This window comes from Saccopteryx bilineata, chromosome 3 (genome assembly GCF_036850765.1).
Source record: "Saccopteryx bilineata isolate mSacBil1 chromosome 3, mSacBil1_pri_phased_curated, whole genome shotgun sequence".
Lineage (NCBI taxonomy): Eukaryota > Metazoa > Chordata > Mammalia > Chiroptera > Emballonuridae > Saccopteryx > Saccopteryx bilineata.
In genome coordinates, this window is record NC_089492.1 from 300435850 (window position 1) to 300462584 (window position 26735).

The window sequence follows — 26735 nt, forward strand, 5'->3', positions numbered from 1 at the left end:
CCCTTTGCTGGTTTTACTATCAACCCCAGTATGCACAATTTGCAGGCACAATCCCTGTTCGGGCACAAATAGAAAAAGATCAGTGTTTCTGTTATTCTTTCTCTTGCTCTCTTGTTGTGGACCATAAATGGCAAAAAGCCTTTGTAGATTCGAGGCTTAGCAAAAGGCTAAGTTCTCCCCCCTCCATCTTTATGTTGGCTATGATGCTGAGTATTTGCACCCACTTCACTTGCTTGCTTACGTTGCTGGAAGCAATTTCCATGCTCTTCCTTTTTGTTTGTTCAGATGTTGGTTGATTTCACTTAAGCATGGTGGGGGGATTCCTGTTTATGCCTTGGGAAAGTTTCTGTTTTAGCCTCAGATGTGTAACTTTGTATTAAGTACTTCCTTGATTTGCATATGGCTATCTAATAAAGCAAACTGGGGCTATGGGTCACTCAGATATTGCTATCATCATTTGAAGAGTCCTCCCGGTCCCATCTTTTTTCTTAATGAATCAGTTTCCTTAATTATGCACCGTTATTAGGAGCCGTGCTGGTCCGCGGCAGTCCCCCCCCATTCTTTTCTCTCTTAATTAATATATAACAACAAAAATAATTGCCCCAAATTAGCCCTGCCCATATTTATATTCTTTCTATTCACCACTTTTCCTAAAATTTCAAGGCTTTCATTAAGTGTACAGTATCAAAACAACATTTTCCATATCTTACCAGTATTGTTTTTGAGAAGAAATCTTCTAGTCCTGGCTTTTGTAACAAGGTCTTGTTGTCTTCAGATGGCACAGCTGAAAGATACAAAATAAATGAATCTATTGGAAATTATTGACAAAATTACATTTTGAGAACTCCAAAGGAAGGTCAAAGCAAGACCAAGAAAGGAAAAATTGATGAAAAGTCACACCAGAGAGGAACGAAAACTTGCTTCCATTACTGACAATTATCTGCTGAAACACCCAGGCACACAATGGTGATATGAACTGGCTGCTTCGCAGCTTCCTGAAAGGCTATTTCTGTTCCACATGACACAGGGCGCCAAGAGAACAGCAGCACTGGGTGAATGCACTATAGGCTATTTTTTAAAAAGTGAGTAATTGTTCAAACACACAGAGACTGCAGTACTGAAAACAGATATAACACACAAAATAAGCATGAGCAGTAGTGGTTCATAGATAAGACTGTCAACCTGGGTTGCTGAAGTCCCAGGTCTAATCCCCAAGGTCTCAGTGTGAGCTCATTTGACTGGAGTGCAGGCTCTCAAGTTGAAGAGCAAGGTCACCAGAATATACCAGGGGCGGTGCAGTGGATAGAGTGTTGGCCTGGGACACTGAAGACGCAGGTTTAAAACACCAACATCAGCCTGACCAGGCAGTGGTGAAGTGGATAGAGTGTCAGACTAGGATGCAGAAGACCCAGGTTCAGAACCCCAAGGTTGCCGGCTTGACCACGGGCTCATATGACTTGAGCAAGGCTCACCAGTTTGAGAAAGCAAGGGGTCACTTGATTTGCTGTAGTCCCCCCCCCCCCATGTCAAGGTACGTGAGAGAAAGCAATCAATGAACAACTACTGGGCCAGAACAAAGAATTGATTCTTCTCATCTCTCTCCCTTCCTGTCTGTCTATACCTATCTGTCTATCCCTCTGTCTCTGTCACACACACACAAAAAATACCAACATTGGTGGCTAAATTGGGGACACACCAGTTTGACAAATACAGGGTTCATAGGCTTAAGAGTGGGGTTATAGAGATGATCCCATGGTTGTTGTCTTAAACCTCAAGGTTGCTGACTTGAGCATGGAGTTCCTGGACAGGTTGGAGCCCTCTTGTCAAGGCACATATAAAAACCATTCTAGGAACAACTAAACTGACTCATATATAAGTTAAGATATTAGTTACGTCTTGTCATCTCTTTAACCCTTGCTGTCTGTCTCTGTTGGTAAAAAAAATAAATAAAACAAGGTAGAGTGTCATCTTAAAAAAAATAAACATCAAGAATGTGAATAGCGTTCCCTCTCCGCCATCGTGGTGCGTATGGTTGTTTCTTCCTCGCCATGTCTTCTCACAAGACTTTCAGCATTGAGAGGTTCCTAGCCAAAAAACAAAATCAGAACTGGCCCATTCCCCAATGGATTCGGATAAAAACTGGTAATAAAATCAGGTACAACTCGCCCTGGCTGGTTGGCTCAGTGGTAGAGCGTCAGCCTGGCATGCAGGAGTCCCGGGTTCAATTCCCAGCCAGGACACACAGGAGAAGCGCCCATCTGCTTCTCCACCCCTCCCCCTCTCCTTCCTCTCTGTCTCTCTCTTTCCCTCCCGCAGCCAAGGCTCTACTGAAGCAAGGTTGGCCCGGGCACGGAGGATGGCTCCATGGCCTCTGCCTCAGGCGCTAGAATGGCTCTGGTTGCAATAGAGCAACGGCCCAGATGGGCAGAGCATCGCTCCCTGGTGGGCGTGCTGGGTAGATCCCCATCAGGCGCATGCAGGTGTCTGTCTGACTGCCTCCCTGTTTCCAACTTCAGAAAAATACAAAAAAAAAAAAAAAAATCAGGTACAACTCTAAGAGGAGACATTGGAGGAGAACCAAAGTTGGTCTATAAGGAACCACACATGAGATGGCTCACATTGATGCTGTATTCATGTTGCCTGCATCTCATAAACCACTGGAAAGAGCACTGCTGTCGGGAAAGTTGGGTGTTTTAACTGGGAAATTGTTGGGAAAATGAGTTTTGTCTATGATAAATTCTTTTGCAATAGGATCTGGTTCAATAATAAATGTGAGACCTTTTAAACTGCTAAGAAAAAAGAATGTGAATAAAAATGTGAAATAAATGGGCGATAAAAAAATGAAATCTTAACGTTTGCAGAAGTATAGACACACATAGAAAATATTGTGCTAAGGGAAATAAGTCAGGCAGAGAATCACATGTACCATATGATGTCAATTATATGTGGAATCTAAAGAACAATATAAATGAAGAAACAGCCTGACCTGTGGTGGCGCAGTGGATAAAGCGTTAACCTGGAAACGCTGAGGTTGCCGGTTCAAAGCCCTGGGCTTGCCTGGTCAAGGCACATATGGGAGTTGATGCTTCCAGCTCCTCCCCCTTCTCTCTCTCTCTCTCTCTCTCTCTCTCCTTTCTATAATGAATAAATAAAATCTTTAAAAAAAATAATAAAAAAATAAATGAAGAAACAACCAGAAACAGACCCGCAGGTACAGTGAACAAAGTGATGGCTACAAGAAGGCAGGGGAGGTTGAAAGACTGGGTCAAAAGATGAAATAGCTTGACCTGTAGCAGCGCAGAGGATAAAACATTGACCTGAAACACTGAGGTCACCGGTTTGAAACCCTGGGCTTCCTGGTCAGGGTACATATGGAAATTGATGCATCCTGCACCTGTTACCCCCCCCTTTCTCTCTCTCTCTCCCTCTCTAAACTGAATAATTAAAAAAAAAGATGAAACAGTCTAAGTGGGTGGTGATGCAGTGGACAGAACGTAGGACTGGAACGCAGAGGATCCAGGCTCAAAGTCCCAAGGTTGCAGGTATTCAGCGCAAAATCATAGACATAACCCCATTGTTGCTGGCTTGAGCAAGGGGTCACTCACTCTGCTGTAACCCCCTGGTCAAGACACATGACAAAGCAATCAATGAACAATGAAGGTGCCATAAAAACGAACTGAGCCTGAGCAGGCGGTGGCGCAGTGAATGGAGCGTTGTACTGGGACACGGAGGACCCAGGCTCAAGACCCCAAGGTCACCAGCTTGAGCGTGGGCTCATCTGGTTTGAGCAAGGCTTACCAGGTTGAACCCAAGGTCGCTGGGGTCACTCGGTCTGCTGTAACCCCTGGACCCTTCCTCCCCCCGTCAAGGCACATATGAGAAAGCAGTCAATGCACAGTTAGGGTGCCACAACAAAGAATTGATGCTTCTCATCTCTCTCTTCCTGTCTGTCTGTCCCTATCTGCTCCTCTGTCTGTCACACACAAAAAAAAAACAAACAAAAATGAATTGATGCTTATCTCTCTCCCTTACTGTCTGTCTATCCCTCTGTCTCTCTCTCTCTCTCTCACACACACACACACACACACACACACAAGCAATTGAGGAGAACACATTGAAAAGAAGTAGGCTGTAATCCACTTCACACACACACACACATACAGCCTTCATTTCTAAATAAAAAAACAAAAGTTACAGCTGGGGTTGCCAGTGCACTAGGGAAGGAGAAAGCATAGGTCAGTCTCCTTTGAAAACTGGTGGGTTGATATAAACCCTTACTAGGCCAGACCTGGAGAGAACTCCAGCCAGACCACCGTAACAACACAAGTGAGATAACTCCTACCTGGGTCAATGGGTGGGCTCTACAAGAGCCAAACCGAAAACTCAGGTTTAGTACATTCCAAAAGGAAAATTTATTTAATACGCCTGATGCAAGTATGCCAGAACAGACTAAAGCCATATCGGTGACAGGGAGGGTTCGAATCAGGTTTTTATACTTAAGTCAGGGGTCTTGCAAACTACCACTGACGTCATGACTCTATAGAAACAAGGTAGTTTTCAAATGTGGATTACAGTGCTGCCAAAGCTTCTCCAAATTGTTTATCTCCCAACTCAACTCTCTAAAGGAGTTCTGGGAGAGTTCAAAAGGGCCCAGGGAGACGAGGATGGCCAACGCTTCAAGCAAGCCACTCCCCCTCCTCCTACAGGTTTACACTGTCCCTGGAATGCAGGCTGGCTGACCTATCAGAAAATAGCGCCTCTGGACCCCTGTCTAGGCTTTTATAAACAATTATTGTGCTATAAACTCCCCTCTTTGTCAGGTCCCTTTTAAAAGTAAGCTTTCTTGACATTTCTGCAAAGATAAACTTTTTCCTACACGTCAAAATGAAGGCCAGGAAGCTATTAAGTGACAGAATAGCAAGACAATTAACAACAACCTCACAGTGGGGGTGAGAATTTTAATTTTAAAGAAATATTCTGGATATCAAGGTGCCCTGAACAGGACCCTTACAAAAACCATTCAAAAATTGTAAAATATGGAGAGAACCTTTAAGCATTCCAGATTAAATACAAACTATGATAAAAAAAAAAAACATGCTGAGAAAACAAATTAAAACACTCATTGCTTTTCCCTGAAGTACACTTAAGGAACAAAGCCACTTATTAAATATGAAGTGAGCTATAATGCTGTATCCCTCTTCTTACTACAAAAGAAAATTTCTGCATACTGTATCAGCACTTGTCAATCCAAAGCCACAAATATGACCAAGATCTCATCAAAAAGGGAAAACAGGAAATGACAGTGTAAGGCCTCTGGCCTCCACCATCTTGTTCACGCAAGTTCCCACTGTATTCTGCAGACGGTGAAGCATCAGTGGAGCTAAAGGTTGGTGGGCCATTCCGTTTACTAAAGGCTCGTTCCGGCAGACAAGCAAACACACAAGGACCCTCTCTTCCCTCTCATTCAGTGGCTCCCAAAGCCCTGACACATTCTCCAGTTTCTCCTGGAATCAAAGGCCCCCACCACATACCTCAGCACTCTCTCTCTCCCTCAGGATTCCTCCTCAGCAGCCTGCACTCCATAGCATACCTTCTGCCCTTCCTTAAACAGACAGAGGCAACAACACCCTTCTTCAGTAAGCATTAGCCTTACAACAGCCCCTCCCAAGCAGGAAGGAAATCCACAATGTGCAATCTACCGTTCGAAGGGCAAGCATCCACAGAGATACCTACCACCATTGCGACACTTAGGCAAAATATAAGTGAGCAAACCAAACACCTATTTTAAACTTATTTACATAACACAGTCCTGGACAGCTCTCAACAGCACAAGAGAACTGCAGAATGACAGTGATGACAAAAGCAAATAATAGACACTTCCTACTTGTTGGGCAATAACCTTAAGTCACCTATGACAGTAAATTATGGAAGAACTCTGAGATACATAAAAGACAAGAAATTACTGTGGACAATTAAAAAATACAGACTGGAATACTTTTTTCTTCTTTTCCAAGTTAGAGGAGGAGAGATAGACAAACTCATGCATGCACCCCAATGAGATCCACGTGAAAACCGCATCTGGGGCTGTTTTATTCATCTGGGATGATGGTCACAGCTGAGCTATTTTTAGCGCTTGAGGCACAGACACCACAGAACTACCCTCAGAGCCCAGGGATAATATACTAGAACCAATAGAGCCATGGCTTCAGGAAAGAGAGGGAGAGAGAGAGAGAGGAATAGAAAAAAGGGGGGAGGGGAAAGGTGGAGAAGCAGATAGTCATTTCCCCGTATTCCCTGAGTGGAATCTAACCCAGGACATCCACATGCTGAGCCGACACTTTTCCACTGAGCCAAAGAGCCAGGGCCCTGAGAGTTGTAAAGATAATTCATACTAAGCAAAAGAACATTTTGAATTAAAGCAGAGAATTATATCTTAACACTTTCAGGAGATGCTTTATGTTGTAACAAACTCAGAGTCTACACTCTGTAGGGTCTTGTGGGAAACCTCCATAGGATTAGAAATGATATATTTACCTGACAGGAGGTGGTGCAGTGGATAGAGCATTGGACTGGGACACGGAGGACCCAGGTTCAAAACCCCAAGGTCACTGGCTTGAACATGGGTTCACCAGCTTGAGCACAGAATTGCTGGCTTGAGCATGGGGTCATAGACACGACACATGGTCGCTGGCTTGAGCATGGCGTTACTCGCTTGGGTGTAGCCTCCCATGAAGGCACATAAAGCAATTCATGGACAATAAGGTGCCGCAACGAAGAAATGATGCTTCTCACCTCTCTCTTCGTCTCTCTGTCCCTATCTGTCCCACTCTATGTCTCTGTCTCTGTCAAAAAATATATATATATATATATACATCTGAAAACATGACATCTGTCCTGATGATTCCTAAAATTTCTGCACCCAACTTGAGGATCTCAACCACTTTTGTCAAAAACTCCAAATTAGAAAAAAGAGCTTATCATGTAATTCCTCAGGTACGTGCACATGTATTTCGTGGTGCCCAAAGCTATGGAAAAGGGGTCATCATGGCAGCTCAGTCCAAGGGGAAGACTTGGCCCCCACTGCTGATGTGATGACAGAGGTCACTGGAGCAAAAGCAGAGTCCTGAGAGGACGCAGGAGCACGGGAAGTGTTGGAGACGAGCTGTCCCTCTATGACAGCAACCAGAATAAACCTGGGCCTCTCACAGCCCTTTCCACTGCAGCAGCTTCCCAACCACACTGTAAAGTCAGGCCTCCACCGGGACCTTTAGGGTCTCTTGCCGGCCTCACCTGCTTCCTCATCCCACCTACCTGGGTGGAAGGATACTGTCATTTTCCTTCCCAGCTCCAGTTTCTAATTCATTTTGTGCCCAGGTGAGAAGACATGGTACAATATTACGACGTTTTAGAAAATAACACCCCCCCCCTTTTTTTAGCTGATTACATTGAAGAGGGTGATATTGGTCACTACAGTACAGAGATTTTGGGCAAACATCTCCACATCATTTGAACAGTCAATTACGTTGTATACCCATCATCCAAACTTAAATCAACCTCCATCCACTTATATATTTGTCCTACTTTATGTCCTTACCCTTCCCCACCTTCCTATCAATCTTTCTCATTCCCCCTTCACCCTCCCCGTAGTAACCACTGCACTCCTATTTCTGTCCATAAGTCTTAATTTTGTATCCCACCTCTGTATAAAATCATAAAGTTCTTAGCTTTTTCTGATTTACTTATTTTACTCAGTATAATGTTATCAAGGTCTGTCCATGTTGTTGTAAATGATAAATAACTTTCCAAAATACTGTTTTCTGATAGCAACTTAATCATTATAGAAAACAGGTAAGTTTTCATACACTGTTCTAATTAATGTGCATCATGAAGCATTTGTTTCTACACCAACAAATCTACATATTTGTTTCCTGAGGACAGGACTTACAAAACCTACTCTGCTGAGCAGAAGCTCCCGCATTATGTTCCCCCTAGTGAAGGTAACAAAACACTGCTGGTAGAGAATAAACTCAGGAAGGAAGTCCTCCTCACCCAGGGAGACCAGGTTCCTGTAGTTCTCCAACATCACATCTGTATACAGTTTCTGCTGAGCTGGGTCCAGGCATTCCCACTCCTCCTGAGAGAAATCCACAGCCACATCCCTGAAGGTCACATCCCTGAAGGTCATTGCTTCCTAAAATAAAAGACACATTAATGAGAGTCCACAGCCTGAGTTTATAACGTCATGCAACATGAAAACACGGTCAGAAGTGGTTCTGGCCTAGGAGAAAATGATCAAGTAAGATCATTTTCACCCAACAACATATATTTTTGGGTAAGTGTATCTGAAAAACAGGGTCACACAAACTGGTTTGAGAGAGATGAGAAGCATCAATTCATGTTGTGGCACTTTTAGTTGTTCATTAACTACGTTCTGATACGAGCCTTGACCAGGTGGCCATAGCTGAGCCAACGACCCGTTATGAGTTGATGATGCCCACTTATCCCCCTTTCTCGGCCTCCAGCTTTCTCTCTCTCCTCTATCAAAAATCAATAAATAAAATTTAAAAAAAATAAGGAATTGGGAACTACCTCACTAAGCAGGAACATCAGAAATAGAGAATTACAGGTTGCAGGTCCAAAATCCACTGAAGTTAGGAGGAAAAGCAAACACAGCCTCTGCCCAGGACACATCTCTTACCTGAGAAGCAGCCATTCTGTCCTGGTCCTGCTCCTGCTTGTTTTCTCAGGTGACAATATGTTGAGGAATCAAGTCTGCACTTCAAGAATGTGCCACCACAGGTGTCCACACAGTCCCTCTCTCCACTGCTACCTCAGTCACAGACAGAAGGATCTGGAAATGCTGAAAAGGCCACTCTCCTGTTGTTCCTCACAGGAGTCAGCCAAAAGTGCTCCTGCAGGGAGACCACACTGTATTATTTTCCTGTCTTCACCTGTCTGTCCTCCCTCAGACGTCCACACATTCCCACAGCAATGAGAACAGGCGCTGCTCTCCTGAACGCCCAAACCCAACACAACCTCCTGTCACCTCCCCTGACCATCCCTGCTCCGCACTCTCACTAATGTAACCCGGGCGCTCTCCTCTCTGGAGAATGTCTGTGCCCCCCACTCACCTTTTCTTGTCTCTCTCCTAAGCTCTGAGGGCTCCTCTTCTGCCTTTGAAACTTCTTCCTTGAGCCCCCTTCTGCTTCTGTGACTTATTTTTATTGTTGAGACAGAAAGCAGAACCGATATGTACCGACAGGCTGTAAGGAAGGAACATGAGAAGCATCAATTCTTCATTGCAGCTCCTTGGTTGTTCTTTGGTTGCTTTCTCATATGTGCCTTGATGGGGAAGGGCGGGGGGGGGACTACAGCAGAGTGAGTAACCTCTTGCTCAAGCCAGTGACCTTGGGTTTCAAACCTGGGTCATCTTCATCCTAGTCTAATGTTTTATCCACTGTGTCACCACCTGGTCAGGATACTTCTGTGAATTCTAAATAAAATTTATCATATAAAAACAAAAACAGAACCAAATGCTTCCAGGATCCTTCCTGCTAATCCCTGGGCTCACCCTGCAATCACCTGGAACAGCTCATGAAAACAATGCTACCTGACCTACGGTGGTGCAGTGGATAAAGTGGTGATCTAGAACACTCAGGTTGCTAGTTCAAAACCCTAGGCTTGCCTGATCAAGGCACATATGGGAATTGATGCTCTGCTCCTCCCTCCTTTGTCTCTCTCTCTCTCTCTCCCTCCTCACTTCTCTTTAAATTGAAAAAATAAAGAACTAAAGAAAATAACAATGCTGCTCCACCCAGAGCAGCTCTCTAAGTTTTAGGGGGATGGTGCAGACAAACTTTCTTAAAAATCAAGCCATCTAATAGGACCCCAGAGTGGAATGGTTTAGCTTTAATAAGCACACAGATTCCTTGGGGATGAGGGCTGCACTCTAAGTTGTGGTTCTGCAGGTCTGCAGTGGGGCCCAGGATATGGCATCTTTATCTAGGTCCCTGTGGTGCCCGCACTGCTCCCTCAGAGCTGTTTTCAGCAGCACTGGCTGACAGGTATCAGACAGGGCACACCTCACACTTCTGGATACTGTGAGGACTGTTTCACCTTTTCAGTCACTAATTCAATTCAACAAATGACATGAAAAAAAGAAAATGCTTCTGAACACTTGATGAACTCAAGACAAAAGGCTGTGACTGCTAAGATGAGACATCCTTACCAAGTGCACAGTGAAATAGCCTAATATACTTTACTAAATACCAATGGCTGTTCCTACATATGATGGACACTAAAAAAAATGCAGGACTCACAATTTAAACTTAACACAATGTATTTAAAAGGAAAAGTATATGGCCTGAGCCAGGGGTCCCCAAACTTTTTACACAGGGGGTCAGTTCACTGTCCCTCAGACTGTTGGAGGGCTGTACTATAAAAAAAAACTATGAACAAATCCCTATGCACACTGCACATATCTTATTTTAAAGTAAAAAAACAAAACGGGAACAAATACAATATTTAAAATAAAGAACAAGTAAATTTAAATCAACAAACTGACCAGTATTTCAATGGAAACTATGCTCCTCTCACTGACCACCAATGAAAGAGGTGCCCCTTCCAGAAGTGCGGCGGAGGCCAGATAAATGGCCTCAGGGGGCCGCATGCGGCCCGGCCGTAGTTTGGGGACCCCTGCCCTGAGCTGTGGTGGCACAGTGGGTAAAAGCGTCCACCTGGAACGCTGAGGTTGCCGGTTCGAAACCCCAGGCTTGCCTGTTCAAGGCACATATGGGAGTTGATGCTTTCTGCTCCTCCCTCTGTTCTTTCTATCTCTTTCCTCTCTCTGTCTCTTTCTCTGTGTCTCTTCTCTCTAAAAAATTGAATAAATGAAAATGTAAAAAAAAAAAAAAAAAAAAAAAGGAAAAGTATATGGAATCGTTTTTAATGTAACGACTTCTAGGATTAAATATTTAAATTTTGAGACTTCCTCATTTTCAGTTAAGAATTATAAGCTCTGGTTATGGCCTTGGTAAGTTGGCTCAACAATACAGCATCGGGTTGTTATGTGGAAGGGCACACAGGTTAAGCAAACATTTGCTTCTCCTAACTTTCCCCCTCTCCCTTCACTCTATCTTTCTCTTCCCCTTCTGCAGCCATGGCTTTTTTGTGTTAAGTGGACCCAGGGACTGAGGATAGCACCATGGCCTCATTTCAGGAAATAAAATAGCTCTACTGTCGATCAACAGCCCAAGATGGGCACAGCATTGCCCCAAGTGGACTTGCAAGGTGAATTCCGGTAGGGGTGCATGCAGTAGTGTCTTACTGCCTATGTGCTTCTCACTTAAGAGAGGAAAACACATTTATAAGCTGTGGTTATGAGATATCACGAATGCTTATTTTAAAAGTTAATAACTACTGCAAGAAAGCAGATAATCAAAAAAGATTCATCTCAATAGGTTTTTTCATTTTTAATAAATTACAGGTAAGACGTATAATAAAAAAGGTAAATCCGTTGGGCCAAAAAAAAAGACCTTTCTTTCCTCTCCCACTTCTGCTCACCAGCCGCCCTCCCTGCGCCCTTCTCTCCGGGCCCCTCCTTCCCCTCCGGGTTTCTCCCCTTCCCCTCGCGCTCCTTTCCCCGGTTACTGTCACTCTCCCCGTCGCGGTCCCGTCTCCCGCACCCCCACGTTGCCATCTCTTCATGGCCCCTCACTGCCCTCTCCTCCCCTCCCGTGTCTCTCTCCGTCCCCTGACCCCTCCCAGCTCCGGTCTGCGTGTCCCCGGGGCCCCTTCGCTGTCGCCGCTCCCACACAGCCCTCCCCGCGCGGGGCTGGGGGCTCTTCTGGGGACCCCGCGTTCTCGCACCGAATCCCCGCCCCATGGAAAGTGTGCTCTTCCTGGACCCGGGCCTCTTATTAAATGGGGTGGGGTCTCAGGAGGGGGTCCGCAGGTCCCCAGGCCCGGGGGGGGGGGGGGAGGGCAGTCCGGGCTCTACGGGCCGAGAGAGGCCGGGCGGGTGGAGGGGCGCACACTGTCCGTCTCCAGCGCCCGAGTCCGTCTCCTGGGACTTTAAATAGCGCGGGGTGAAGGGGGGGGGGGTGGTGAGAAGGGGCGTCGCCTCCCGACCGAGGCAGGAAACCCCGCGGCAGGGTAATCCCACCCCCGAAGGCGCGGGGACACGGGCGGGGCGGCCTCAGAGTTTCCCCGGAAACCGACGCGGAGCCCCTATCCGGAAGCAAGGCGAGCAGGCTCGGGGCTTCTCACCGGGACTCCGCACTCACCGCTTGCGGCTCGGGAGCGGGGCTCTCGGTGTGCGAAGCGACCCTCAGGCTCCCCGCATGCAGGAATGGGGACGGGGAGGGTCAGGTTTAAACCGGGGAGACCGTCAACTGACACCGCGGGACCACGCAATTCCACAGCAACTTCCGGTTCCATAAGAAACTGCGCGTGCGCATCGACTCAAATGATCAGAGGCGTTAGGTCCCAATGAGCGCTTCCACGGTGGGCGGATTATTAATACTGACCATTCGGGAGTAGAGACAGCGGGATAAGTGGGCGGGGCCAAAACACCCCTGTCGTTGGCTCCCCCCCTTCGCAGGGGTTAGTTTTTTGTAGAACTAGGGTAATAAAATGTGTACGATTTTCCTTACAAACTTAATATTATGAAGAGTCCCTGGCTGGGTTGCTCAGTTTATTAGTGTCCTCCTGATCCACTATGGGCTGTGGGTCCCCAAACTTTTTACACAGGGGGCCAGTTCACTGTCCCTCAGACCGTTGGAGGGCTGGACTATAAAAAAGCTATGAACAAATCCTTATGCACACTGCACATATCTTATTTTAAAGTAAAAAAATAAAACGTGAACAAATATAATATTTAAAATCAAGAACAAGTAAATTTAAATCAACAAATTGACCAGTATTTCAATGGGAAGTGCGGTGGGGGCTGGATAAATGGCCTCAGGGGGCCATATGTGGCCCCCAGGCTGTAGTTTGGGGACCCCTGCACTATGGGGTGTGGGTAATGGGATGGAGCACATACAAGAAGCAAGCAATGACTGCATAGACGCATGGAACAAGTAATCCATGTTTCTGTTTCTCTCCGCCCACAGTCCCTGCCTAAAAATCATTAAAAAAATTTCTTTCAAGAGTATTATCACACCTCAGGGATTAAGTGCTGGATAACAACTTTGACACATACACTGTTTGTAAGATTTTCTTTCCCGTTTTTTAGCGAGACAGAGAAAAAGAGGGACAGACAGGAAGAGAAAGATGAGAAGCAGCAACTGGTAGTTCTGATACTTTAGTTCTTCATTGATTGCTTTCTTATATGTGCTTTCATGGGCATGTGGTGGGGATGGGGCCAAAGGGGTGGGCTCCAACTGAGCCAGTGACCCCTTGCTCAAGCCGGCAACCTTGGACTCAAGCCAGTGACCTTGGGTTCACATCTATTAGACCACATTCAAGCCAGCTACCTCGTGCTCAAGTGTGCTCAAGTGTCAGGTTTTGAACCTGGGTCGTCCATATCCTAGGTCGATGCCCATGATGACCAAACTATGACACGCACTGAGATGCATAGCCATTTTCAATGACACACGGCCGCATGCAGCCACATACCAGAGAAGTATGGGGCCGCATGCCAAGAAGGACGTTTCATCCTCGGCTCCTGCACAGCCAGGTGCAGTAGCCGAGGATAAAACATTGGCTGTAGTGTAGACACTCTGTGACGGAGGTCTGTAGGCCAAAACAACAGAACTCCAGCACAGAGTGTCTAGTTCTGGGACTTCCGGTTAGGCCGTTTTTCTCGAAGTGACGCACCACCCGATTTATGCTCGGTTTCTTGGCGAATTTTGACACACCAAGTTCAAAAGATTGCCCATCACTGGTCTATGCTCTACCCACTGTGTCACTGCTTAGTCAGGCTGCAACATTTTTCTTACATGGCCTTGGACTAAATGCTCACTAGGTTAGAGAAGCCTCCCAATATGCCAAGGTTTTGGGATTCGTCCCTAGTCAGAGCACATGCAAGAATCAACAATGAATGCATGAATAAGTGGAACAAGAAGTGGATGTTTCTCTCCCCATCTCTAAATTGAATAAAAACATAAATAGAAATCTCATTTTTAAAAAATATTTCACTTAAATGTATATTGTCTAATATTTATATGGTATTATTATTGTTGGTATATTATTATGTGAGACACAGGGAGGCAGAGATGCAGACTCCTGCCAGCGCCTTGATAGGGATTCACCCGGAAAGCCCCTTTACCAGGCAATGCTCTGCTTCTCTGGGGCCGTTGCTCCATTACTCGGCAACTGAGTTATTTTAGACCTTGAGAAAAGCCAGGGAGCCATCCTTAGCACGTGTGTCCAAATTGCTTGAATCATTGGAGCCATGGCTGCAGGAGAAGAGAGGGGGTGGGGGTGGAAATGCAGATGTTCACTTCTCTTGTGTACCCTGATTGGGAATCCAACCCGGGACTTCCACATGCTGTGTCGACACTGCTGAGAAGTCTACTAGCCAGGGCCTATTGTCTAACATTTAATGTTTTTCAATAATGCATTGCAGTCTTGATTAAATACATCAATGTGGTCATGGTATTTTATTATTTTCCCAGTGTGCATTCCTGATGCTCTGTGAAAATTCATCCTGCCAAAAGTCCTCCCAAATTGATTATAATTATTCTTTCTCTAATTAGCATAACTGCAATATTGTTATTAATAAAGAATGGATCAAAACTTTTCTATGTTTATTGCAAAATTTGTGTTTGATACCAGGAGAGATTCTCTCTAGTTGTGAAAACTAAGAAACCATTTTAACAGATTTTTTTTTTAATTTTTTTTTTTTTTTTGTATTTTTCCAAAGCTAGAAACGGGGAGAGACAGACAGACTCCCGCATGTGCCCGACTGGGATCCACCCGGCACGCCCACCAGGGGGCGATGCTCTGCCCCTGGGGGGGGGGTCGCTCTGCCGCCACCAGAGCCACACTAGCGCCTGGGCCAGAGGCCCAGGAGCCATCCCCAGCGCCCGGGCCATATTTGCTCCAATGGAGCCTCGCTGCGGGAGGGGAAGAGAGAGACAGAGAGGAAGGAGAAGGGGAGGGGTGGAGAAGCAGATGGGCGCTTCTCCTGTGTGCCCTGGCCGGGAATCGAACCCGGGACCCCTTGCACGCCAGGCTGATGCTCTACCACTGAGCCAACCGGCCAGGGCCGGCCAAGGCCCATTTTAACAGATTTTAACCTTGATTATACTTATATTATACATAAAAGTTTTAACCACTATGGCTGAGTTAGAGAAGACTGAAAGTTTAATGTAATTTTTTGTCTAATCATTCTATGTGTTGGTCCCTAAATATTTTTTTAAAATTATATAATGTTGATAACAGGTTTTGGGATCTGTGGAATGCAGATTATGGAGATCATACAGTGTTGTATAGCATTTCCATCAGCCATGTTGGCATGAAAGACATTTCAGTTTGCACACTCGTGTCCAAAGCAAATAAATACGGGGCTGCTAAAATGCTTCACGAAACTCAAAACATTTGGAGAAAGGTCAATTGTCAATAAAAATAAAAAATTCCTTTTGTTTTGGAAAGTTTTGTTGCTTGTAATATTTACAAGGGAAGGAAATAAACATATTTACAAGAAAGAATAATCAATTGGTGCAAAATTTGGATATGTCGTTCTGATTTCTCAGTATAAAACAAAGTAAAAAAAAAAAAAGGCAGTGGATAAAGCCTTTACCTGTGAATGCAGAGGTTGCCAGTTTAAAACCCTGGGCTTACCTGGTCAAGGCACATATGGGAGTTAATGCTTCCTTCCTGCTCCTCCCTCTTCTCTCTCTCTCTCTCTCTCTCCTCTAAAATAAATAAATAATATCTTTTAAAAAAAGACAGAGGGACAGTCTATAATCAAGGCAACAACTCAAGATATGATAATCTGAGCATGTCAAGGTGCACCCCACAGTTTGGCCTCAATATAAACTAGACACTGATTCTCAATGGTGGAAGAATGACACTTTCAGTTTCAAAACCTTACAAAACCTCAACCACCTCTGTCACTGCAATGGAAAATAGTCAGAAATTTGCTTCTTCACTTTCACTATTGATCCTCTCTCTATTAGTCCTGCTCAACTTATCAAATCTTTCTCAAAATGAGAAAATGATGAGTTAAAACAAACTAAATCAATGCATTAAAATATACTGTTCTATTTGTATATACTTTGTGCAATTGTCTCTTTCCTGTGTCTAGATACTCTGGGCATTGTTGCTTTAAAATGAGAATATATAAGGGGCTTTCATTTAACTTTAAATGGTATTGTATATCCTGAACTTGTTTCTGTATTCTGTAAGGTCTTGCCACGTTGATTGTTATTCTATGTGTTGATTCTCTCCTGCTTGAAGGGCCAGATTACAACTGTGCTATTTGGTTTAATCAGGTATTATTTATGTGTAATGCGTGTGTCTCTGTACCATAATTGCCTTGTTTCTATGTAGTCCATTTTAGTTTGAGAGCTCTCATCTGTTTGACTAAAATTTTTGCTGTTCCATACACACTGGGAATTCTCTCTCTACCCTTCAGATTTTATGTCACCTGGACCTTGTAAATGTATTTTGCAGTACAAGTTGGTGTGAAACAAAGATGAGTGTCTCTGTCCCTCCTTCTGGAGGATTTAGATTATAAATACCTTTTTGTTTGACTTTGTCTTTATTTGTATTTTTGTTTATTGTGATATGCACCAGCTTTCATATTATTATTAAAAATTCTATTCAAAAAGAGAATAATAATTCAAAGTAGAAAAAATCTCACTTTTATTTCCAGACAGTGAACCTTAAAAAAAAAGGAAAAAAAACCAGGAATGCATATCGACACTTATAAAACCCACGCACCTCAGTAGTGTGCTCCCTCCCTTCACTTAGGCCTTCCTGGAAGGCTGCCAAAGACAAGTGAGAAGTATTTCCTTCTGTACAACTATTGAGAATACTATTTTCTTACATATATAAAGTTATTCCAGCCTGACCAGGAGGTTCCGCAGTGGATAGAGCGTTGGACTGGGATGCTGAGAACGCAGGTTCAAAATCCCAAGGTCACCAGCTTTAGTGTGAAATCATATGGTTTGAGCAAGGCTTACCAACTTGAGTCCAAGTTTGCTGGCTTGAGCTAGGGGACACTCAGGCTGCTGTAGGCCCCTGGTCAAGACACATCTGAGAAAGCAATCAATAAAAAACTAAGGTACTGTAATGAAAAATTGATGCTTCTCATCTCTCTCCCTTTCTGTCTTTCCTTATCTGTCTCTCTCAGTCTCTGTGACACACAAAAAATAAATATAAAAATATAAAGTTATTCTAAATGTTTTTTAACCAGGTGGTCTAAAAAGGCATTTGATATTACTACTGGTTTAAAATTAATATCTTTTAAAATTCTTAACAAAAATACATGTTTGTTTTGCCTGAGTTTACAAAAGATTCCTCTTATCTCTGTTATAATTTCTATAAATGTTTCCAATTAAAAAAAAACTGTTCTTGAAAGTCATAAAATATACTCATAAAAGTATCCATCTAAAATTGCTAATTACTTGTTAGTGTCACGAACCATCATGGCTAGTAATTCCAGTTCCTGAGTGTGAATGGCAAGGAATTAAGAAAATAGTCTTAAAGAATAAAAGGAGGTGGTCGAGAGGGCTCTGCAATTGCTGCTGGCAAGAACAGAGCATGCTCAAAAACCGCTTCTTCCTTTATTTATAGGGCAAAGTAAGGTCATTAGCAATTCAGAGATTTCTGATCACATTTCCATGGCAACCCAAGAGTTTTACCAAGTGCAGAAACCCCCTACCATACAGAACATCTTAACTCTACACAAAACAAAGGACAGAAGAATCTTGCCTCCAGTCTTTCTGTGGGACGTAGGGGGTAGGATGAGCATAAGCAATCCAGCATCACAGCTTAACAGCCTTTAGCAAGTTCACAGAGAAAGTGATGTAGGTGATTGAGCAGACTGTCAGCTTACAGCCAGTTCCTCACACCTCTGTCCCTCAAAAATCTAAACTGCAAAAACCCTGTTGGCTTTTTGGTCCTTGTTACATCCCAGGAGACAGACCACAGCAAACCCAAAGTGAATTTTATAAGTTTTATTGCAAACCTGCGCAGGGACTGCAGGCGACCCACGCAAGGGAACACTGCAGCCCCGAGCTTCTAAAATGGCTCCTTTGTATAGGGTGGCTATCTAGGCTGAGCGAGCAAGCAACTTTTACAAGGGCGGGAGAGGTGCGATTAGCTGACCTTATTCTTGGCTAAGTCTCTAGGGTAGGGCTTCCTTGGTCTGGGTACATAGAGTTCTGTGGGAAATATTGCTACATTTCTTTCTAACGGTTGTTTATCTCTCTCTTTCTTTTTTTTTCTCCAGCCATGTACTGGATGTACTCAGTTTTCATGGCTGGTGGCCTGCACCACTTGTCCTAAGATGTCACAGTCCTCAACATGTTACATTCAGATTCAACGCTTCTTTAAATCCAGAGCCCCTTTAAAACTCAAATTTCCCTTACCCAACTTCCCACTAGGGCAATTTCTTTAGTAAGTGTAAGGTATTTTCCCCACAGAGGAAGAAAGACGGTGTAGCCATCAAATGTGGAATAGCAAAAGCTTTATTTAGTAGAGCACTTTCCGGACAAGGTTCTCTGGTCCACAAAACAAGAGGGAGGGGGGCAAGAAGTTGTGCAGATGCTTCTGCTGGGGGGTAATTAATAGAGTCGGTAGGGTGATGACGAGTTGATATGACGTGTTCATTTTCATTGGTTGATGGTCATTCTTTTTCAAAGAGCTCCTGGGAAATTTCTTTTGGCGGTCATGGGTGTGGGCGGTTCCAGCCAAAGTTCCCAGGCCCTCATTGCCAACCAATCTCATAGTAACCATCTCCCTCACCCTCTCTCCACCTCCTCTTAAGCATCATCCCTCCCACTTCGGGAAGTTTCTGGAAAATATCCTTGGGACAAGGCCATTGGGAGGGACCTGAGGGTTCAGAAAGGGAGACAGTCTGTGCTCAAGGCAGCAAAGCAGATATGTTAATCTGAGCATGTCCACGTGCACGGAACCCCATGCCAGCAAATGCCCACAACCATCCTTCTATCAGTCACTCATTTTCTGTAGCTCTCTGCTGCCGGCGCCAGGATCTCAGCTCGTCTCCTTTGCAGATGCGTAAATAAACTTCTTATAAACCTCATCAGGCCTGTGTGTCCCTCTTCAATCGAACTAACATTACTGGCTTAGTTCTCACTTAATGTTAAGGTATTTTGAAAATTGAGAATTTTAAGTAATTGGAAAGAAATTATATAGTGTCAGCAATAAAAGGTATATGGTATAGAAATACTTTCTTAAAAATTAGTTCTGAATGCATAAAAAAGTTTATGAAAGGTGCAGAATGTTTGTGCAGGTTGTAGAGGGTGTGTGCTAAGAAGAAAGAAAGAGAAAGGAACAAGAAAGGAAACAAAGAGAAAACAGTCGCATATTATAGAGAATAAAGAGATTCAAGGGAAAATACTAAACCTGGCCTTTAAGGTTGTTAGGCAAATGAGTTTGTAAATCCTGTGTTTTTTAAGTTTGCTCACTTTTATTGTTACAAAATGGCTTTGGGCAGTGCCAGCCAGGTATGTGTCTGTGAAATTGCTAATTACCTTCCTGCTTGGGAAAGGCCATTGTTATGCTAATGTATGCTGGAGGAGAGGTCTTTGTGCTGAAAGGTTTAGAAAGGAGCAGGAGAAGATGGAAGAAGAAGTAGAAGTGAGGATGGCAGGGTGCTAAAGACAGAGAAGCCAGTTTTGCAGAGTAAAAAGCCATGTTGGCAGGTAGGGAACCAGAGGTGACTGAGATTGGTGGGGGCGTTTGATTCTAGGAAACACTGGAGAAGATTCTCCTGGTTGTGGAGACAGAGAATGTGCAAGTGGCTTTGAGAGCCCTGTGTGAAAGGAAAGTGTTTTTCCTGCTGTATGTTTACTCACTGGCCAGTGCGAGGCTAGAATAAAGCAATGGCCTACCATTTTTGGCTCCACTGTTTCTTGGTTTTTGTTTTTTACATTTTTTTTATTTTTTACAGAGACAGAGTGACTTAGAGAGGAATAGACAGGGACAGACAGACAGGAACGGAGAGAGACGAGAAGCATCAATCATTAGTTTTTCATTGCGCATTGCAACACCTTTGTTGTTCATTTATTGTTTTCTCATATGTGCCTTGACCACGGGTCTTCAGCAGACTGAGTAACCCCTTGCTGGAGCCAGTGACCTTGGGTTTAAGCTGGTGGGCTTTTTGCTCAAATCAGATGAGCCCGTGCTCAAGCTGGCGACCTAGGGGCCTCAAACCTGGGTCCTTTGCATCCCAGTCCAATGCTCTATCCACTGCGCCACCACCTGGTCAGGCTCCACTGTTTCTTTACCATCTGACTGAATCTTATGGACACCTGCACCTGCATGGCAGCCATGTCTACAACTACTGGCCATACAGAAGTCTTCTATAATTGGAGGAGGATCAGAGACCAGCCCAGACCCTGTAGATGTTTTCCAGGGGATCCACCAGGCTGTAAAATAAAAGAGGTCTCCCCAAATCCCAGTAGGGATTATCTGGGCCTTCGCCACGGGTCTACTGTAAGGGCAGATGGGAAATAGACTGGAACTGCTTCTGTCCCAATCCCAGGCCACTAGGCAGACCCTGCCCTCTCTATAGTTGTGTGGGCCATTGGAGTTCAGACCTCCCAGAGCCCCTCAAGGTATGAGAGACCTCCCTTCTTGCCCCAGCCTCTCCCTGGCACTAGTACTTCTTGACACCCTCGAGTAAAGAAGATTGATGGGACCTGACCTCACCCAGGCCTCCATCTGCCCCATCTGAATTGCAGAGCCTTGGGTAATGCTACAGGTTTCCAGGAAGGCCATTTCTCCCCTATTAGATATAAGGCCACTTACTTGGCACTCCTTGAATATTCAGAACTACTGTTTTCTTTCTCTATCGCGATTATTGGGGTGTATAGTATTCTCTCCAATTCACTGATCTCCCCCACTCTTCTGTTGTCTAGAAAATTACCCCTTTACCCATTCTGTTGGAGACTGCTAGCTGACACGAACTTTGAAATTTAGATTCGTGGGGGACAAAAAGGTGTGGGCAACTGGCAGTGAGCTGACAGGGTCTTTGCTGCCCATCCCCCCACCTCACTTGCCTGATTAAGCTGCTAAAGGCTAAGCTCTTTCCCACAACCTCTGACTGATTGTTGAAGTTGGTAAAGGCAATTTACATGCCCTTCCCCACACCTCCATGTTAGCTGTGATGCTGAAGTATTTCTACTCATCATAGCCCTCTGCCCCGTGGAGATACTGGTGGCAGTTTTGTTTTTACCCTTTGTTTTGTGAAGTTAAGATGTTATGTATAATGGAGGGGTTTTTTTTTTTGGAGGGGGGCCTCTGTGGAGAATTCTTAGTTTGCCTCTGAAATGTCACTTTTTATCTGAGCTCTCATTGATGTGCAAATGACTTTGCTTTACACTATAGCAATAAAGCTTTTGTGCATTTGGTAGGCCATCAGCCACCATAAGACCTCCAGATCTCATCCTTTATCTTTCTGTGTTTATTTTCTAATCCTCTACCGTTCACACCCGAGGCCCACAAAATTATGTGTCACGGTGGTTTGCAACAAATGACAACCAACCTGGGGCCTCAGGGAAGGCGGGACTGAAGCTGAAGAAGGCAGGTGAGGGGACTCCCTGGGGTGCACGCATAAGTAAAAGAGCTTTTTGGGGAGAGTACATTTGGGTGTAAGAAATTATGAGACAGAGTCAAAAGAAAGGGACCTTTTTGTAAGAATAGTTATACAGCTAGGAAGCTTTTTGCGATATGTTCAAGATGTGTGCCCTGGTTCCTGGAGGAGGGAACAGTTAGTTCTGCTACAGGGGAGCAAGTAGGGAAAGTTCTGAAAAGGCAGTGGTGTGAGGAGACTATGGCAGGAGGAATGAAAGTGGCAGTCTCTCTGACAGTTGGTGCCGTATTCTGTGGCTGGGGGCCTGGGGAACATGGGGCAGTGTGGATGCTTCTAGTTCTCTCCGGCTGCTCAGTCTGCTGCTCAGCTAAAACTGAAGTAGATGAGGAGTCTTAGCATGGTCAACCTGAGCCACCAGTTAGAGTAACTCTGAAATCTGAGAATAGAATGTAAGGTATTTTTCCCCACCAAGAAGGAAGGAAGGGGCTGGAGCCATGAAGTGTGGAATAATAAAAGGCTTTATTGAGTATAGAGTGCATCCTGCCCAACAAGGTTTCCTGGCCCCGAGGAAAGATGGAGGCCAGGAAAGTTGCAAGGGGTGACCCATGTGACAGATATTTAAAGAGTCCCTAGGGTGCTCAAGCTAATATGATGTGGTGAAATCTCACTGGCTGACAGTGGTGTCACTCTTCTCCAAAGAGTTTCTGGGAAGTTTCTTTTGGTGCGCTTGGTTGTGGGCAGTCCCAGCCAAAGTTCTCAGACCTGGGTTCCCTATGTGACCTTTCCCCATTGCCCACCAACCTACATAAATAAAAGACTTAGGTAAAGTTACAGCTTTTTCTGTTATTGTCTGGTTTTGTTATGATGTTTTATCTATAATCCTCTGAACTATCATTTGTTTCTTCCCTATTTGCCTGGAAATTTGGCAGAGGACCCCTGGTGGATCTGACTACGAAACCTCCCACGCATCTGCTGAGAGTCTATTTTCTTAGGGAGATTTTGCTAATTCCATCCTCCAGTGCCTCTGTCAGAAAATGCCCAGACTGAGATCAGGCAGACATCTTTCTGGTCTGGTTGTGCTCTGAAATCCCAGGTTTCTCTCTGATTTTTCTGTTTCTAGTTTCTATTTAGTTTTTCTCTAACCTTGTCCAAAATGTGTCTGCTTTGAAGGCCTAAATTAAGTTCTTGCATGCAAAAATTGGAAATGCCGGCTCTAATATTGAAGTAAAAAATAAAATAGTTTCATTTCTACATTTTTGCTTTAAAATTAGAACATCTGAAGAGCACTCATTTAAATGTAAATAGAATGTAATTTGGATCATAAAAACTTGCTAATTGAATCTGTGTTTTTTGAGGTATGCTCTGTTCTCTCTTCAGAGTTGGGAGCTAATAGCAACTGAAGTATTAGGATTAATCAGATTTATGTGTTATAGCTGTATTTCTGTACTGTAAATTATCTTGTTTGTGATAGATATATGAATTTACCAGAACTTCCAACTGCCCTTTTGTTGTCCCACCTGACTGCCTGACCTCACCCTGACTTACTGGATAATCACCATCGAGGCAGAAGAGTTTCAGAAAGCTGATCAACCACCTCAAGAAGGAGCGTTCCAGGAAGCCAAAACTGTAAAATCATAAAAGGGAACATACCAGAACTTCTGACTCAGTATTTCCTCAGGCTCTCCCAAGCCCTATTAAATTTGCCCTTTAGTCTGTAACCAGTGCCCTTCTCCCCAAAAAGGTGCCCAGCAGGGTTCCTTTCTTCCTTTCAATAAAACCTGTTACTCTGGTCTTTTTGGACTCCCATGGATTCCAACATTTGGTGCCAAAATCCGGGACAGGGTACCGGTTACTTGGACGATCCCTCTTTGCTGTCCAAACAAAGCCTGGACAAACAATTGTAGGTCGATTGACTGACAATCTGACCCTGTCTCAAACCCCTGCTGGACCAGAAAGGTAAGGAGTTTCTCCCTCACCTTCCCTGTTGGCCTCCAAATTTCTCTCTAAAAACACCCCTTCCTGGTCGGACAGTTTTGACTTTGGACCCCATATCTATGAGTGGTTTGCCTCTACTTCTTTACTGGACTACTACAAAAGTCTAGGCATGCCTAGCCAGGCCCCTCTCCTATGTCCCAGGATCTCGGCCTTGGGGTGACAACCTCTTTTCTGAATCTCTCTTTCTACGGAGATTTTCTACTCTCATAACTGTGAGTGAAGATGGGGATGTCCCCTTCTCTCACCAGTCTCCTCTACTGTGGGCTCCTCTCAGTTCAAATTGTCCAGCCAGACCCCTTGAAACATGGGATCCTCCCAATCTCAGGCCTCAGAGACTACTCCTCTACTCCTTTGGGACTACTCCTTCAGGACTCCTCTACTCCTTCGGGACTCTCTGAGTTTCACAGTTTGGAAGGTTTTGATGAGTGGCTTGCTTCTACAGACTTCCTTGAAAGTCTAGGCACCTAGCCAGGTTGCTTTCTAGTACCATTACAATATCCTAAGAGATCTTGACAATTTCTGCCATTGGACCAGAAGGGCATCAGAAATTCCTTTCATGCAGGCTTTCTTCTCCCTTCACTCCTGTCCTTAATTTCTGTGTCTTCTGTTCTACACGCAGGCCGTTTTTTTTGTTTTGTTTTGTTTTGTTTGTTTGTTTGTTTTTTGCCAAAGAAATTTCACCTAAAACCTCCACTCCTAATCTTTCCTTCTCCATGGACTCCCAACTGTCTTCCCCTCCTTCCTGACCCCTGGGGCACCCCTCTCTCAGGATCCCTCTCTGGTCCCTCTGCGAATCTCTTTCACTTCAGTCTCTTCCCTCCAAAAACCCCCCTCCCCTCTCTTGACTGAATCCTCTTTCTCATTCACTTGCAAATACCAGTCTCTCTCTTTCTCCTCTCCTGCGGACCAGGGGCCTCTCCCTTCTCCACTGTGTTCTTAAACCCTTCCTCCCTCCTTACAGATGGGCAGCTCTGTCTCTTTTTCTTCTATGACCCATTCCCCTCTCCCCACTGGCTTTGGCTGTATCTTACCCATCCTTCCACCACATTGGCTTTGGCTACAGCCATGCCCTTCTTCCCCTCATACCCTCCCCTCTCTTCACAGCTCCAAATCTTTTTGACTCCTCTGACCACGTGGCACCACCACCAGCATTTTAATCTCCACCTCCTCCTTCTCCTGTAGATTCTGACCCTCCTTCTTTCCATCCAGCTGTTCATGCTGTCCATCTGTCTGTTTTTTCTCTTCCTCCCCTCTATGCTGACAACTCCCTGCCATCTCGAAAAACTTAAAAGCAGAATTATCTATTAAGCTGTGTGAGTAAGTAATCAGTTTTGTCTCTTTGTTTGTAAGAAAATATCTCTAGTATACTTTGAATTGAAACAAGTAAAGTGCACTCATTTAAATTCCTTAATTCATAATTTGTATGTGAAGTCTTTGTTTAATGTGTAACTGTGTCTGTTTCTAAGGCCTTAAACCAATAAATACCTACCTCTTAAATCAAAGCTTACTCATCCCCACAAACTCTCCCTGCAATATCCCCATCCTTCCTGTTCAAAAACCTTCAGGGGCTTATCATCTCATACAAGACTTACACCTAATCATTGAGGCAGTAGTTCCCCTCCATCCAGTAGCCCCTAACCCGATGTTTCCCAATGTGGGGCCCACGCCCCACAGGGGGGCAATTCGATAGTTAAGGGGGTGCAATTTGAAAATGGACTCAACACGACTTTAACTCTTTCGCCCCGGGCCATTTAAATACAATGCCCATTTAAATATCAGTGCCAAATTTAACAAAAAATGCAATTCTTAAATAATTGCGGTAAATAATTATTAAGTGTAATTTCGTTTGACGAGACCAAAATATCAACTGGGTGATTGGCGTCGTCAAGTAAACTTCATCCTGGGTTCACTGCGGAGCGTGCCGTCTGCCGCGGGGAACCCCGGATGTTTTAAAAACTCGCTAAACAACGCAGTTATTCTCACCTAATTGGCCCATCGCAACTTCTGTAGTGTTTCACATCATTCAGTTGGTGTTAATTTGAAATAAATGTCAGTCAAAACTGTTGTAAAAGCTTGTTGATTTAATAAATATACATATATATATTGTATAGATATAATTGGTAAGTATTTGATTTTATTTTTATCAATATTAAACTCTTTATTAAGTACTTCTTGCATTAGGGCTAGAAAGCACTAATATTTTATAAATATTATTGGGGCTATAATAGTGCATGCATGACAATTTTAATTTTAGAAGCATAACTTTCCAGAAAATTTTGTCAAGTGGAAAAAATATAGATACCTTTTGATTTGCGGTGGTAGTGTAGTAAATGTGTTATATACATTTAAATAAATATGAATTTTTAGTATACGTTTACTCTATGTCACATTGAATATATTTTAACACATATTTTAATATTAGTTTTTAATTGATCTTATTTTTATTATAGCCCATAGTAAAATGAGTGGGGCAAGCAAGAAAAAAACATCAATATTCAGAGGAATATTTAAAATTTGGGTTCATACCCGCTGTTCATGATGAGCGGATTCCTTTTTGTCTTTTATGCCAGCAATGCTTGACCAACAAATTAATGAAACGAGGTCGTCTTGAGGCACATTTGAAGGCGAAACATAGTGCTCATATTAATTCAGATTTGAGTTGCTTTAAAACTTTAAAGAAAATATTTGAAAAAAGAACAACATTAAAGTCTCTATTTACTGCTCATACTTCAACTAATAATCGTGTTCTTGAGGCTAGTTAACAAATTTCTTTATTCATCGCTAAAACTGGAGAAAATCACACTATAGGAGAGAATTTAATAAAACCGTCAATATCAGCATTTCTTAAAACGGTTCTTGAAAAAGATGACAAAGATGTAAAAGCTATGCCACTCAGTGACAATACTGTTAGCAGAAGAATAGACGAAATGAGTGAGGATATTGAAAAACAACTTATTGAAAAGCTGAAAACAAGAAAATTCTCCTTGCAAATGGATGAATCAACTTTGAG

At 43.9% G+C, this 26735-nt stretch overlaps 3 protein-coding genes across 4 annotated transcripts in view; 2 read left to right on the top strand and 1 right to left on the bottom strand.

The window, feature by feature from the left end:
- The window catches only part of LOC136331920 (zinc finger protein 420-like), a 284820-nt gene that overhangs the window by 199983 nt on the left and 58102 nt on the right, over positions 1-26735 (top strand). The gene's annotated exons all lie outside the window — the stretch shown is intronic.
- LOC136331922 (zinc finger protein 420-like) overlaps positions 1-26735 on the bottom strand; it is a 122892-nt gene that overhangs the window by 4382 nt on the left and 91775 nt on the right. Inside the window, exons 1-5 of one of the 2 annotated variants that reach the window (XM_066271087.1) lie at positions 12285-12414; positions 9132-9263; positions 8699-8912; positions 8050-8191; positions 711-784 (exon numbers count right to left, since the gene is read on the bottom strand). In XM_066271087.1, coding sequence (XP_066127184.1) covers positions 711-784; positions 8050-8191; positions 8699-8713 — 231 coding nt within the window. In that variant the 5' untranslated portion in view covers positions 8714-8912; positions 9132-9263; positions 12285-12414. Of the gene's footprint in view, positions 1-710; positions 785-8049; positions 8192-8698; positions 8913-9131; positions 9264-12284; positions 12415-26735 lie in introns of those variants that run through there. The other variant, XM_066271088.1, reaches the window with a different exon arrangement.
- LOC136331944 (large ribosomal subunit protein eL39-like) lies at positions 1972-2708 on the top strand. Its single transcript, XM_066271120.1, has 2 exons — positions 1972-2155; positions 2546-2708. The coding sequence occupies exons 1-2, from the start codon at positions 2049-2051 to the stop codon at positions 2592-2594; spliced, it is 156 nt and encodes a 51-aa protein (XP_066127217.1). The 5' UTR covers positions 1972-2048; the 3' UTR covers positions 2595-2708.

Bases quoted from the DNA above. Each gene is read 5' to 3' on its own strand.
- LOC136331944 (XM_066271120.1), top strand. From the start codon at position 2,049: ATGTCTTCTCACAAGACTTTCAGCATTGAGAGGTTCCTAGCCAAAAAA. The intron at 2,156-2,545 runs GTACAACTCGCC...AAAAAAAATCAG, and splicing joins AAAACTGGTAATAAAATCAG to GTACAACTCTAAGAGGAGAC.